Raw genomic sequence first — 14613 nt, 5'->3', positions numbered from 1 at the left:
CTGGACTGCCGTCCCGTCACCCCAGGGTGCCCCGTCACCCCAGGGTGCCTCGTCACCCCAGGGTGCCCCCCCCCCCGTCACCCCAGGGTGCCCCCCGTCACCCCAGGGTGCCTCCCGTCACCCCAGGGTGCCTCGTCCCCCCAGGGTGCCTCGTCACCCCAGGGTGCCCCCCGACACCCCAGGGTGCCCCGTCACCCCAGGGTGCCCCGTCACCCCAGGGTGCCTCCCGTCACCCCAGGGTGCCTTGTCACCCCTGCTCTAGGGTTCCTCAGAGTTTACATTTAGGAACGCAGATCTGTAGATCTGTGCCCATTTAGATTTGAACCACTATAACAATTATGTTATGCTTTAACTATTGAAAAATATCAGATCTACAAGCTGTGAGCTTGTATATCTGATATTTTTCAAGATTTAAAGCATTAAAGTTGCTATAAACAGTTTTCTGCTGACATAAGCAGGAAACAGGCAATTGCTTATTTTTTATTTTTCTATTTTTATTTTATTATATTCAGACGGCTAAATGTGCTTCCTAAAGAAATGTTGTCTCTGTGACACTTCCTGGGGCCACAACCTGCCTCCAAAACTATTATTTTATCTGTGAGAAGTTCTGTCATTGGTCGATAGACAGATAGCCTGCCCTGTCAGGGTCCAATCAGGACCGCCTCTTGTTCTTGATCAGATTGGTTGACCTGTCTGTCAATCCTTTTAGCCCCGGTCGGCTGGTTCACGCACCAATGAGCTGCTAGTGACAGAGCTTCATCAACCAATGAGCTGCTAGTGACAGAGCTTCATCAACCAATGAGCTGCTAGTGACAGAGCTTCATCAACCAATGAACTGCTAGTGACAGAGCTTCATCAACCAATGAGCTGCTAATGACAGAGCATCATCAACCAATGAGCTGCTAGTGACAGAGCTTCATCAACCAATGAGCTGCTAGTGACAGAGCATCATCAACCAATGAGCTGCTAATGACAGAGCTTCATCAACCAATGAGCTGCTAGTGACAGAGCTTCATCAACCAATGAGCTGCTAGTGACAGAGCATCATCAACCAATGAGCTGCTAGTGACAGAGCTTCATCAACCAATGAGCTGCTAGTGACAGAGCTTCATCAACCAATGAGCTGCTAGTGACAGAGCTTCTTACAGATAAAACAATAGTTTTGGAGGCAGACTGCGGCTCCTAGAAGCACCACAGAGACTAGATCTTTATAGGGAGCATTGTTAGACGTCTGAATATAATAACATAAAAATATAAAATAAAAATAAGCAATTGCATGTTTAAAGGGATATTACACTTTCAAAAAACTTTTGGTCATTGTATGGTCTAATCAGGCTTGTATGAACACCCTGAACAGTTTTTAATTTGCTTCATTCAGTATTTAGATATTTGATGTAAATGTTACCAGCTCCAACACGCCCAGGCCCTCTCCACATACACACCCATTGTAACTTCAAACTCCATTTTAACCATGATAGATTCATCAAAAACACCCATTATTTTTTCTGGTGACTCATAATACCCTCCTAATACGTGAGCAGACCGTGTTTTTTCAATAACTTTTTTCTTTTATTTTTAATAATTCTTTGGGAAAATGGAAAACATTAAATACAATAATATTTTATTGAAAATAAATGAAAAAAGTTATTGAAAAAACACGGTCTGCTCACGTATTAGGAGGGTATTATGAGTCACCAGAAAAAATAATGGGTGTTTTTAATGAATCTATCATGGTTAAAATGGAGTTTGAAGTTACAATGGGTGTGTATGTGGAGAGGGCCTGGGCGTGTTGGAGGTGGTAACATTTACATCAAATATCTAAATACTGAATGAAGCAAATTAAAAACTGTTCAGGGTGTTCATACAAGCCTGATTAGACCATACAATGACCAAAAGTTTTTTGAAAGTGTAATATCCCTTTAACTTTAAATAATTCTAGAGCTAAAGGACCACACAGTAAATAGCAGATATACAAGCTGTGAGATGGTAGATCTAAAGGACCACACAGTAAAGTTACATGAGTGTCAGTCGACACGCCGCGTCCCACGCCGCCTCTCTCTCCCCCACGGCGGCGGGGCGAGCGACGGCGGAGTACGGCCTGGAGTTGACGGCGATGCGTTGGTGCTGCGCGCTCTTCTTCTGTGGTGCCTCGTTCTGGATCAGACCGAACACCTCCAGCAGACGCAGCGACGGGAACCAGCCGGAGATCTCTGTCATGTCCCTAGAAGAAGAATTATTATTATTATTATTATTATTAGATCTCTGTCATGTCCCTAGAAGAAGAATTATTATTATTATTAGTGGCCAAGGCTACGAAGTGGCAAATGGCCACTCATTGATATTGGACTTCATCATTATTCCGCCACTTTTGCTCTAGCGGCTAGACCGTGCAGTCGCTTTTTACGAAACTCGGCAGTATGGCAGAGGACTATGCCAAACGGCTAAAACGCGAAGCTCGCAACAATCGGCCAAAGGGTGGCGCTGTAGGAAGCCTTTGAAAAATGCCAACTTTGAACTGGTGTAGCTCATGCCCTGTTTCAGGTACAGCAATGAAACCTGTATACACTTATGCGTCTCCTCATGCCGAACAACTTTTACGCTCTGACTTTTGACCTCTGACCTTTACCTCTCCCACAATTTTGAATTATATGAAAAACAGTCAAAATGTATCTCCTCCTGGGATTTTCGCGTAACGTGCGCGAAACTTTTTTTACATGAACTTTGGACCAATACGGTCTGAGAAGTTAGGCGGATTTTCTTTAAAGCGAAACATTATTTTGTAATAATTCACTCAATGTTGCAGTTATATGCAAATTATTCTTCTGCCTCTAAATCATACATGCAAAGTGACACGTTCATGGCATTTGGCAAATATGTAGAGGGTTAGTCCAAATATCACTGAAAGCAATCTTACTCCAATTGGCCAAAGGGGGGCGCTATACGAAGCGTTTGAAAACTCAAACTTTAAAGGGGCATAAGTCATGCCTCGTTTCGTTTGAAGACATGCAACTTGCTTACACGCGTGCCTTGACTCAAGCGGAAGACATCTGTGTCTTTGTTAAGTAAGCTCCGCCCTTAGATTTTCCGCCAATTTGAGCAGTTTGTAAAACACTTAAACCCGCTTTTATTCCGGAACTTTTGCGTCACGTGCACAGAACTTTTTTTACATGAACTTTGGACCAATATCTAAAGATCTGTCAGATCGGATTTTTTAAACATTGAAACATGCTTTTTTAATAATTCCATCAACATTGCAAGTTTTATGCAAATTATTCTTCTGCCTCTAAAACATACATGCAAAGTAACATTTTCATGATGAACTACTGTAGAGGGTAAGTCCAAATATCACTGAAACCAAAAAGAATCATATTTTAACTGGGGACCCCCCACCCTGACGTGAGTAGGGTTTTCCCATGATCTGGGCCTTAGGCTAGATGCAGAATAGAGCTGGGACGTTCGCGAACGAATCGAATCTTTTGAACGGCTCTTTGAAGTGAACGTTGGGATCCGGTTCGCGCAGTAGAGAGCCGTTCATTTGGGGGGGAGACCCCCTCCCCCCAATTCAACATCTCCTTGCTACTCCACTGAGTACTGACTGAGTACAGTGAGTGAGTGAGAGAGAGAGAACAAGTGGAGGAGCGAGTTCATTGTTGCCTGCTTGTTTTGTTTTTTTGTGTTTTATGAATAACAAAAGTCAAGGTAGCTTAATTTACACACACATTTTATGAAAAGGGTAAAATTGTGATCTCAACTGTCAGCAGAGGAATGTGGTGCCACCTTGTGGATTCATGTTTAAACAAATTCTTCTTAAAAATATATAAATATACAAGGAGCCAAATGAGCCAGTCTTTTGAACGGCTCTTTTCAGTGAGCCAGATCGATGGTACTGTCTCACTTCAAAGAGCCATAAATCCCACCTCTAATGCAGAATGGTTAGGCACAGGTGTGTGTGTGTGTGTGTGTGTGTGTGTGTGTGTGTGTGTGTGTGTGTGTGTGTGTGTGTGTGTGTGCGTGTGTGCGTGCGTGCGTGCATGCGTGCATGTGAACTGAATCTAACTGATGGCTTAGTTTGGTTTTCAGAAAAACTACATTTCCCAGAATGCAGCAGCTAAGATGGCTGCTTGTTGCAATCAGTTTGATTTGTCAGCACCTGGCCGCAACACAGCTTCTCCGAGTCAGGCAATCCAAATGTTTTTGCTCTTAACCACCGAGCTCTGCTTCACTGTGTAGCTGGCTCTCGAAGGGACTCTTCCATCGAGCAGTAAGCAAAACTCCACTATGTTCTCCTCTGTCGCACATTTGCTCTGTATTTTGCCACATTGCTAATGGTGGTTCTATCTGTTCCCATTGTAGGCAAATTAGGAGCTGCATCTGAGTCTTGGAAGAGAAATGGCATGTGTTAATGGAAGCAACGGCATACTGTGAAACATATGTTTCGAATGTAACCCCTGTTTGTTAAGTTCTGGAAAGAAGCATATTTTGAGTTAAAAGCCCCGGTTTTGGGAAGAACTTTATTTCATGTTTTAGGGGAACGCCCCATTGAATAAAACAACGCTTATTGCGTTTTCACCTTGAGAACTGTTTCCGTGTGCTGGTTTGGGTTCAGACTTCACAATACTTAAAGGGATATTACACTTTCAAAAAACTTTTGGTCATTGTATGGTCTAATCAGGCTTGTATGAACACCCTGAACAGTTTTTAATTTGCTTCATTCAGTATTTAGATATTTGATGTAAATGTTACCATCTCCAACACGCCCAGGCCCTCTCCACATACACACCCATTGTAACTTCAAACTCCATTTTAACCATGATAGATTCATTAAAAACACCCATTATTTTTTCTGGTGACTCATAATACCCTCCTAATACGTGAGCAGACCGTGTTTTTTCAATAACTTTTTTCATTTATTTTCAATAAAATATTATTGTATTTAATGTTTTCCATTTTCCCAAAGAATTATTAAAAATAAAAGAAAAAAGTTATTGAAAAAACACGGTCTGCTCACGTATTAGGAGGGTATTATGAGTCACCAGAAAAAATAATGGGTGTTTTTGATGAATCTATCATGGTTAAAATGGAGTTTGAAGTTACAATGGGTGTGTATGTGGAGAGGGCCTGGGCGTGTTGGAGCTGGTAACATTTACATCAAATATCTAAATACTGAGTGAAGAAAACTAAAAACTGTTCAGGGTGTTCATACAAGCCTGATTAGACCATACAATGACCAAAAGTTTTTTGAAAGTGTAATATCCCTTTAATGTTTAAAAACTTTATTTGAAGACGTTTACTACTTGAATTATTTGAAAACATTGTGATTTAAAAGACATGCCTGAAAATGGCTAGGTTGTTAACCCTCTGTTTTGAAGGTTTACAACCTGATGACCAACTCTTCAACAAAGACAACTAATGAAAAAGTTGGAAAATAAAGATATTGAGTTAAAACCTTGAGGAGTTCTTTGGAACTATTTTATGTCTGTTGCATATAGTCTTTTGCATACATGTTGTGTAGAGGTCAATTTGTGCTTTTACCAATAACTATGCCGATTAGTGTAAAATCGGCAGAGTCTCTGTCACCAGAAGGCCGAAAACGCATTCTTCAATATTACTCCTTCAGATTTTATCCGATAATCACACAAATGGGCACACAGTATCTCTACAGTGATGTAATCATGACGGATTTGTCCAATATCATATTCTATCTAATTGGCTAACATTGAATTCCAAGGTTTGCAGGATTGCTCCTTTTTGAACAAAATGTCTCAAACGCAGCCTGCTATTTGTGTGAGATTCTGCACGCACATTCCCACTAGGCCAAGGAACAGATGCCACCCTTCTCACATTGGCCTGTTATAGCGCCACCAGCGGGTCAATTTTTGCAAAACCCATTTTTGGAACAAAATGCCTCAAATCCCGCATGCAGCGTCCGATTGCCGTGAAAGGCCAAAGAACACGTGGTACCCTTTTGACTTTGGCGTATTATAGTCACCACTAGGCCAAAAAAAAAAAACACCTGACCTGCTGGAGACCTGTTCGGAAGAACACTACTTCTAGTTTTTCTTTGATTTCTTCTTTGCTTTCCCTTGATGCTTTTTTGCTTTCCTACTTTTTCTACCTTGGCCACTTTATCGCTGCTTGCAGCTATATTTATTATTATTATTAGATCTCTGTCATGTCCCTAGAAGAAGAATTATTACTGTTGTTAGACTAGCAGGGTGAATAATGGTAATAAGGATAACTTACACTAGACTAGCAGGGTGAATAAGGGTAATAAGGATAACTTACACTAAACTAGCAGGGTGAATAAGGGTAATAAGGATAACTTACACTAAACTAGCAGGGTGAATAAGGGTAATAAGGATAACTTACACTTAACTAGCAGGGTGAATAAGAGTAATAAGGATAACTTACACTAAACTAGCAGGGTGAATAAGGATAATAAGGTTAACTTACACTAAACTAGCAGGGTGAATAAGGGTAATAAGGATAACTTACACTAAACTAGCAGGGTGAATAAGGATAATAAGGATAACTTACACTAAACTAGCAGGGTGAATAAGGATAATAAGGATAACTTACACTAAACTAGCAGGGTGAATAAGGTTAATAAGGATAACTTACACTAAACTAGCAGGGTGAATAAGGATAATAAGGATAACTTACACTAAACTAGCAGGGTGAATAAGGATAATAAGGATAACTTACACTAAACTAGCAGGGTGAATAAGGATAATAAGGATAACTTACACTAAACTAGCAGGGTGAATAAGGGTAATAAGGATAACTTACACTAAACTAGCAGGGTGAATAAGGGTAATAAGGATAACTTACACTAAACTAGCAGGGTGAATAAGGTGAATAAGGATAATAAGGATAACTTACACTAAACTAGCAGGGTGAATAAGGGTAATAATGATAACTTACACTAAACTAGCAGGGTGAATAAGGGTAATAAGGATAACTTACACTTAACACGTTGCAAGCCGCGGCAGAACCCTCTGAACAGAGGTAGCGCCGAAGAAATAAGCCATTTATTTACAAACATGTTTTAAAAAAACAAAGCCCACATGATAACAACACGTACTGGAGTGCTCGACACAGCGTACATATTCATCCTGCAGAGGTCGGCGATCTTACTTTGGCGAGGCGGAGGGGAGATCAATTCCATTCGTTTACGTGCGGCGAAGCAGGGAAAGGAGCGATAGAGAAGCGGCGCCCGAACGTGATTGAAACCGCGATCCACGAACAGAGACAAAGACCAGCCATCTTGTTTGAGCTTCTTGCTGAGTTTCAACACTGGGGAGAGGATGAGGCTCCTCCTGGCCAGCCATCCATCCAGAATGTGAGTCAACGGCGTGGCCTGCTGGATATTAGGAGTATCACACCCAGCACCAGAAAATGACTGTCAGAGCATATTAACCCTTTCAGATCGCTCCAAAAAGACACAGAGAAGAATTTCCGATGTTTTTTTTTTTTTTATTATAATTTATATCAAAAGTCCGGGAATAGACGGCGTGGCTGATGGGACCCAGTAGGAAGTCCGAGGGAGTACGGCCAGGCTTAGAAGGTGTTAACTAGCAGGGTGAATAAGGGTAATAAGGATAACTTACACTAAACTAGCAGGGTGAATAAGGGTAATAAGAATAACTTACACTAAACTAGCAGGGTGAATAAGGGTAATAAGGATAACTTACACTAAACTAGCAGGGTGAATAAGGATAATAAGGATAACTTACACTAAACTAGCAGGGTGAATAAGGGTAATAAGGATAACTTACACTAGACTAGCAGGGTGAATATGGGTAATAAGGATAACTTACACTAAACTAGCAGGGTGAATAAGGGTAATAAGGATAACTTACACTAAACTAGCAGGGTGAATAAGGTGAATAAGGATAACTTACACTAAACTAGCAGGGTGAATAAGGGTAATAAGGATAACTTACACTAGACTAGCAGGGTGAATAAGGGTAATAAGGATAACTTACACTAAACTAGCAGGGTGAATAAGGGTAATAAGGATAACTTACACTAAACTAGCAGGGTGAATCTGGTAGCAGCGACTCAAGGAAAGGTGCATAAGGTTCTTCAGTTGTCCGATGACCGGGAAACAGTCGGTGGTCAGCTGAGCACTGTCACTGCAACACACACACACACACACACACACACACACACACACACACACACACACACACACACACACACACACACACACAAATCACAACAACACAAATTACCACCACAAACAATACACACCATAACACAACAACACAAACAATATAAATCATTACGTTTTCATCTGGAACTCATTTGAGAAGATGAAGATGATATAATATATAATTATGTTCATCAGATCATTTATAGATCAGTTCAGATCACATTTAATTAATGAGTTTAAGCAAACCTCAGATCATTGATCAGGTCAGTTATTGATCATTTATAGATCAGTTATAAATCAAACAGACCTCAGATCATTCATTTATAGATCAGTTATAAATCAAACAGACCTCAGATAATTGATCAGGTCATTTATAGATCAGTTATAGATCAAACAGACCTCAGATCATTGATCAGGTCAGTTATTGATCCTTTATTGGTCAGTTATAGATCAAACAGACCTCAGATCATTGATCAGGTCAGTTATTGATCATTTATAGATCAGTTATAGATCAAACAGACCTCAGATCATTGATCAGGTCAGTTATTGATCATTTATAGATCAGTTATAGATCAAACAGACCTCAGATCATTCATTTATAGATCAGTTATAGATCAAACAGACCTCAGATCATTGATCAGGTCAGTTATTGATCATTTATAGATCAGTTATAAATCAAACAGACCTCAGATCATTCATTTATAGATCAGTTATAAATCAAACAGACCTCAGATCATTGATCAGGTCAGTTATTGATCATTTATAGATCAGTTATAAATCAAACAGACCTCAGATCCAGAGTTGATATTTTGGGACATCGTTTCACCAGGATCTGAACATCTGGAGGAGAGAGACACAGGTTAGATCTACAAAACACCTGGAACAACCATTAGATCTATAAAACACCTGGAACAACCATTAGATCTACAAAACACCTGGAACAACCATTAGATCTACAAAACACCTGGAACAACCATTAGATCTACAAAACACCTGGAACAACCATCTGAACATCTGGAGAAGAGAGAGAAATATAAGGTGTATTACCATATAAGGTGTGTATTACCATATAAGGTGTGTATTACCATATAAGGTATGTATTGTGTGTGTGTGTGTGTGTGTGTGTGTGTGTGTGTGTGTGTGTGTGTGTGTGTACATTGTATAATTAATGGGTGTCTATTAGAAGTGTGTAGATGTATTACCATATAAGGTGAGGGTCTCTCTGTATCCACTCAGGTTGAGGTGCTGGAGGTCAGAGGTCAGGTTGCTGACCACCTGACGGACGTGATCTGACGAGAAGTTCCTGATCCACGATATGTTCAGTTCTATCAGCCTGGAAGACCATATATGGACATATAACATACACTACATTATAATAACATTATGATCCTCTATGACCATATATAGACATATAACATACACTACATTATAATAACATATTATGATCCTCTATGACCATATATGGACATATAACATACACTACATTATAATAACATTATGATCCTCTATGACCATATATAGACATATAACATACACTACATTATAATAACATATGACCATATATGGACATATAACACACACTACATTATAATAACATATGACCATATATGGACGTATAACATACACTACATTATAATAACATATGACCATATATGGACATATAACATACACTATATTATAAAAACACATTATGACCATATATGGACATATAACATACACTACAGTATAATAACATATTATGACCATATATGGACATATAACATACACTACAGTATAATAACATATTATGATCCTCTATGACCATATATGGACATATAACATACACTACATTATAATAACATATTATGACCATATATGGACATATAACAAACACTACAGTATAATAATAACATTATGATCCTCAGGTCATCCTCCTGATCCACCACATGTTGAGATCTGTTAACCTGGAACATGGCCATAGCCATATATGGACATATAACCATATGTTACCGTGGGAAGCAGCGCAGCATGTGACCACCGGAGGCAGCAGAGAATCCATCACACCCACCCAGGTTGAGCTGAGACATCTGAGTGTTCTGACTGATGTACCTTAAATATTATATATATAACATGTTAAATATATATATATATATATATATATATATATATGTATATATATGTATATATATATATATATATATATATATATATATATATATATATATATATATATATATATATATATACATACATACATGTTAGAACATCTAACATCTCAATGAGACATCTGAGTGTTCTGACGGATGTACCTGCAGTGCACAATGTTAAATATTATAACATGTTAGAACATGGTATATATGTTATAACTATACATAACTATATAACTAGATATGTTATAACATCACAACCACCCAGGTTGAGCTGAGACATCTGAGTGTTCTGACTGATGTACCCACACACACACACACACACGCACACACACGCACACACACACACACACACACACACACACACACACACACACACACACACACACACACACAGTGCTTACTTACTTAATGGATTAGCCTATCAGAGAACAGTATTTATTGAGTAGCCTATCAAAGAACAGTATTTACTGGATCAGCCTATCAGAGAACAGTACTTAATGGATCAGCCTATCAGAGAACAGTACTTACTGGATCAGCCTATCAGAGAGCAGCAGGGACTCCAGGCTGAGGTGGGTGAGTTGTGAGCAGCCAATCAGAATGTTCTCCAGACAGGAAGTAGAGACGGTGCAGTTGGACAGATCCATCTGACGCACACGCAACTTCCTGTAACACACACGCAACTTCCTGTAACAATAAACACTGATTTATAGAACATCTAATTTATAGAACATCTGATTTATAGAACATCTGATTTATAGAACACCTGGAACAATAAACACTGATCTATAGAATACCTGGAACAATAAACACTGATCTATAGAACATCTGGAACAATAAACACTGATTTATAGAACACCCGGAACAATAAACACTGATTTATAGAACATCTGACAAGGAGCTTTGGGTATTATCTTTGTAACTGTTTTTTATTCTCATATACAATGGTGTTAGTTTGAAATTCAACCCAGTTGAATACTTGTGGGATGAGCTTAGTTGAGCTGTACGTTATAGACGGACCAACACCACATTGAGCTGTACGTTATAGACTGACTAACACCACATTGAGCTGTACGTTATAGACTGACCAACACCACATTGAGCTGTACGTTATAGACTGACCAACACCACATTGAGCTGTACGCTATAGACTGACCAACACCACATTGAGCTGTACGTTATAGACTGACCAACAGAACCACATTGAGCTGTACGTTATAGACTGACCAACACCACATTGAGCTGTACGTTATAGACTGACCAACACAACCACATTGAGCTGTACGTTATAGACTGACCAACACAACCACATTGAGCTGTACGTTATAGACAGACCAACACCACATTGAGCTGTACGTTATAGACTGACCAACACAACCACATTGAGCTGTACGTTATAGACTGACCAACACCACATTGAGCTGTACGCTATAGACTGACCAACACCACATTGAGCTGTACGCTATAGACTGACCAACACAACCACATTGAGCTGTACGTTATAGACTGACCAACAAAACCACATTGAGCTGTACGTTATAGACTGACCAACACCACATTGAGCTGTACGCTATAGACTGACCAACACCACATTGAGCTGTACGTTATAGACTGACCAACACCACATTGAGCTGTACGTTATAGACTGACCAACACCACATTGAGCTGTACGTTATAGACTGACCAACACCACATTGAGCTGTACGTTATAGACTGACCAACACAACCACATTGAGCTGTACGTTATAGACTGACCAACACCACATTGAGCTGTACGCTATAGACTGACCAACACCACATTGAGCTGTACGTTATAGACTGACCAACACCACATTGAGCTGTACGCTATAGACTGACCAACACAACCACATTGGCTGACTTGTGACAAATCCTGATGCTACTGATGTCCCTGACACTGAGTGTAACATTAAAGGACAACTTTAGTTTTTTACAACAAGGGTTCATATTTTAGATTGTAATTAAAGAATATAAAAGATGAGTGTTAAAGTTTTTTTCATTTACTTTTTTCTATTGTTTTAGAGATTCTTATTTCAGTGGTTGGGGGCATGCGTACAAGTGGCTAAATATGTCATTTTACACAGAATAAGTCCATTCCCAAGATACAACGCAACCTTTCATGGATGTGACTTATGAGGGCTAGAAGTGTTACTGTAAATAGCAATAAAGAAACTGCTGGCTTATTGTGTCTTAAAATAAATATTTATCCACTTGTATGCATGCCCCCATGCGTACGCATGCCCCACATTTAAGCACGGTGAACACGATAAAACAATAGAACAAAGCAAATGAAAACATTTTAACACTCACTTTTTCTTTTCTTTAATTACAATCTAAAATATTAACCCTTGTTGTAAAAAAAATAAAATAAAATTGTCCTTTAATAAAGGTCCTGACACTGAGTGTAACATCAATAAAGTGTGGGAGAGTACAATCTTCAATGCTCCAAGCAACAAAGGTGAAAACCAAAAGAACAGTATTACGCGCGTGGCGCTACCCACACGTTCGGCTCTGTAGCTCATTCCACAAATGCTGATGCTTACAAGCTGTACCTCGTTGTAAAGGTGACGAATCAACGATGACAATGATATAAAACATCAACACAATACCAAGTGAGGATCCAGATCCTGATCCAGTCCTCACATTGAGGATCCAGATCCTGATCCAGTCCTCACATGCCCTGACTGTGGCAGGATGTGTGGATCCAGAACCGGGCTTTATAGACATCTACAGAAGGGGTTTTCAAAGTGGGTGATGTGGGTGATCATTTGATAATATGTGGAATTTATTTGGACACTTATTAAATATTATTTAGTATAATTTTAAAGTTGAAGCACAAAGTTATTTTCAGTCAGTTCTAACCAAAATGGCTGTTATCTCAACGTTTTCCTCGCAACACAATCACTAAAATATTGTCACTGTCGGGCAGAAACCTTGTATCTCCAAGTTTCAAATGTGTACGTCTATTTGCCCTGCTTCATCATACAAGACTGTCGTCGCACAAAACTAGTGAAAACAGCCGATCTACAAGCACAAAACGCCTCGCATTTCACTAGTTTAGTACATTTTATAGATGACATACAAGGTTTCCACCCGACAACAACGCTATGCTATAAATATAAGGTGCTGGGAGTGAAAATTATAATGTAGGGGTGCCTCGGATTAAAACAATATTCATGGGGTGACCTGAGAAGGTTAGGGTTAGCCCTGCTCTACAGTGGCATCGTGCCAGCAACGAGGACCAATCACAAGAACAGCAAGGAAGTATGTTAGACAACGATGGACTGCCAAGGAGGAGTGTGTGTGTGTGTGTGTGTGTGTGTGTGTGTGTGTGTGAGTGTGTGCGTGTGCATACTCACTGTGTGTGTGTTAGATGGAAGTCAGTGATGAAGGTTGACGGACATCTCAGCTTCCTGACTCCAGCTGTCAGAACCTTCTGCAGGGCCACGCCCACACGAGAGGCCCCGCCCACATCCACGCTGCGCCACAGCGACTCATCACACCTAATTAACATATCATTAACATAACATTAACATATACAACATGAGGCCCCGCCCACATCCACACTGTGCCACAGCGACTCATCACACCTAATTAACATATCATTAACATATCATTAACATATACAACATGAGGCTCCGCCCAGATCTATATGGTCTTTTTAAATTGCCGATAACTATGGGTTGCTATGATAACTATGGGTTGCTATGATAACTATGGGTTGCTATGATAACTATGATAACTATGGGTTGCTATGATAACTATGGGTTGCTATGATAACTATGGGTTGCTATGATAACTATGGGTTGCTATGGCCAAATGAGTCACTATGATAACTATGATAACTATGGGTTGCTATGATAACTATGGGTTGCTATGGCCAATTCACCGTTTGTCAGCCTTCTGATTGGTCCCTGAGACTCCCTGACTGGCCAACCAGAAAAATACATTCACTTTTTGCAAGCGGGGGTGGAGTTCTGCAGTCGGAGAAAGTGGGAGCCGTCTTTCACCGGCTGTCCGCATTGCGGAGCACGGCCAGGCCGCTCGCGACCATAGCGTTTACGATCATTGTAATGAATAAGCTTCAACAGACTAGTTCACATGGACCTTATCAATGGTCTAACTTGTTACGTTTGGGTACATATATTTTAAATGGGCAGAATTACGAAAAGCCAGCCTATCATGTGAGGAGAACAGATTATAGTTCTCCTCTTCCTACCCAAGATGCAATGCGCGATTTCTATTCTCTCTCTGATCCAGAGGATTAAACTAATAAAACATATATTTTCGGGGGAAAAATACTGTTTTGCT

General features: G+C 39.9%; 1 protein-coding gene across 1 annotated transcript in view; it reads right to left on the bottom strand.

Annotated features, from left to right (window-relative positions):
- Positions 1-2013: 2013 nt before the first annotated feature.
- Positions 2014-14613, bottom strand: part of skp2 (S-phase kinase-associated protein 2, E3 ubiquitin protein ligase) — a gene marked incomplete at its 3' end in the record, with an annotated part of 31898 nt that continues 19298 nt past the window's right edge. The window contains exons 5-11 of the mRNA XM_080743703.1: positions 13662-13805; positions 10816-10950; positions 10148-10246; positions 9361-9491; positions 8947-8998; positions 8031-8138; positions 2014-2221 (exon numbers count right to left, since the gene is read on the bottom strand). Coding sequence (XP_080599829.1) covers positions 2014-2221; positions 8031-8138; positions 8947-8998; positions 9361-9491; positions 10148-10246; positions 10816-10950; positions 13662-13805 — 877 coding nt within the window. The remainder of the gene's footprint in view (positions 2222-8030; positions 8139-8946; positions 8999-9360; positions 9492-10147; positions 10247-10815; positions 10951-13661; positions 13806-14613) is intronic.

This window comes from Nannobrachium achirus (genome assembly GCF_963921795.1).
Source record: "Nannobrachium achirus genome assembly, chromosome: 15".
Classification (NCBI taxonomy): domain Eukaryota; kingdom Metazoa; phylum Chordata; class Actinopteri; order Myctophiformes; family Myctophidae; genus Nannobrachium; species Nannobrachium achirus.
Note: the sequence above shows the minus strand (reverse complement) of the source record. Positions and strands in the feature narration are given on the sequence as shown.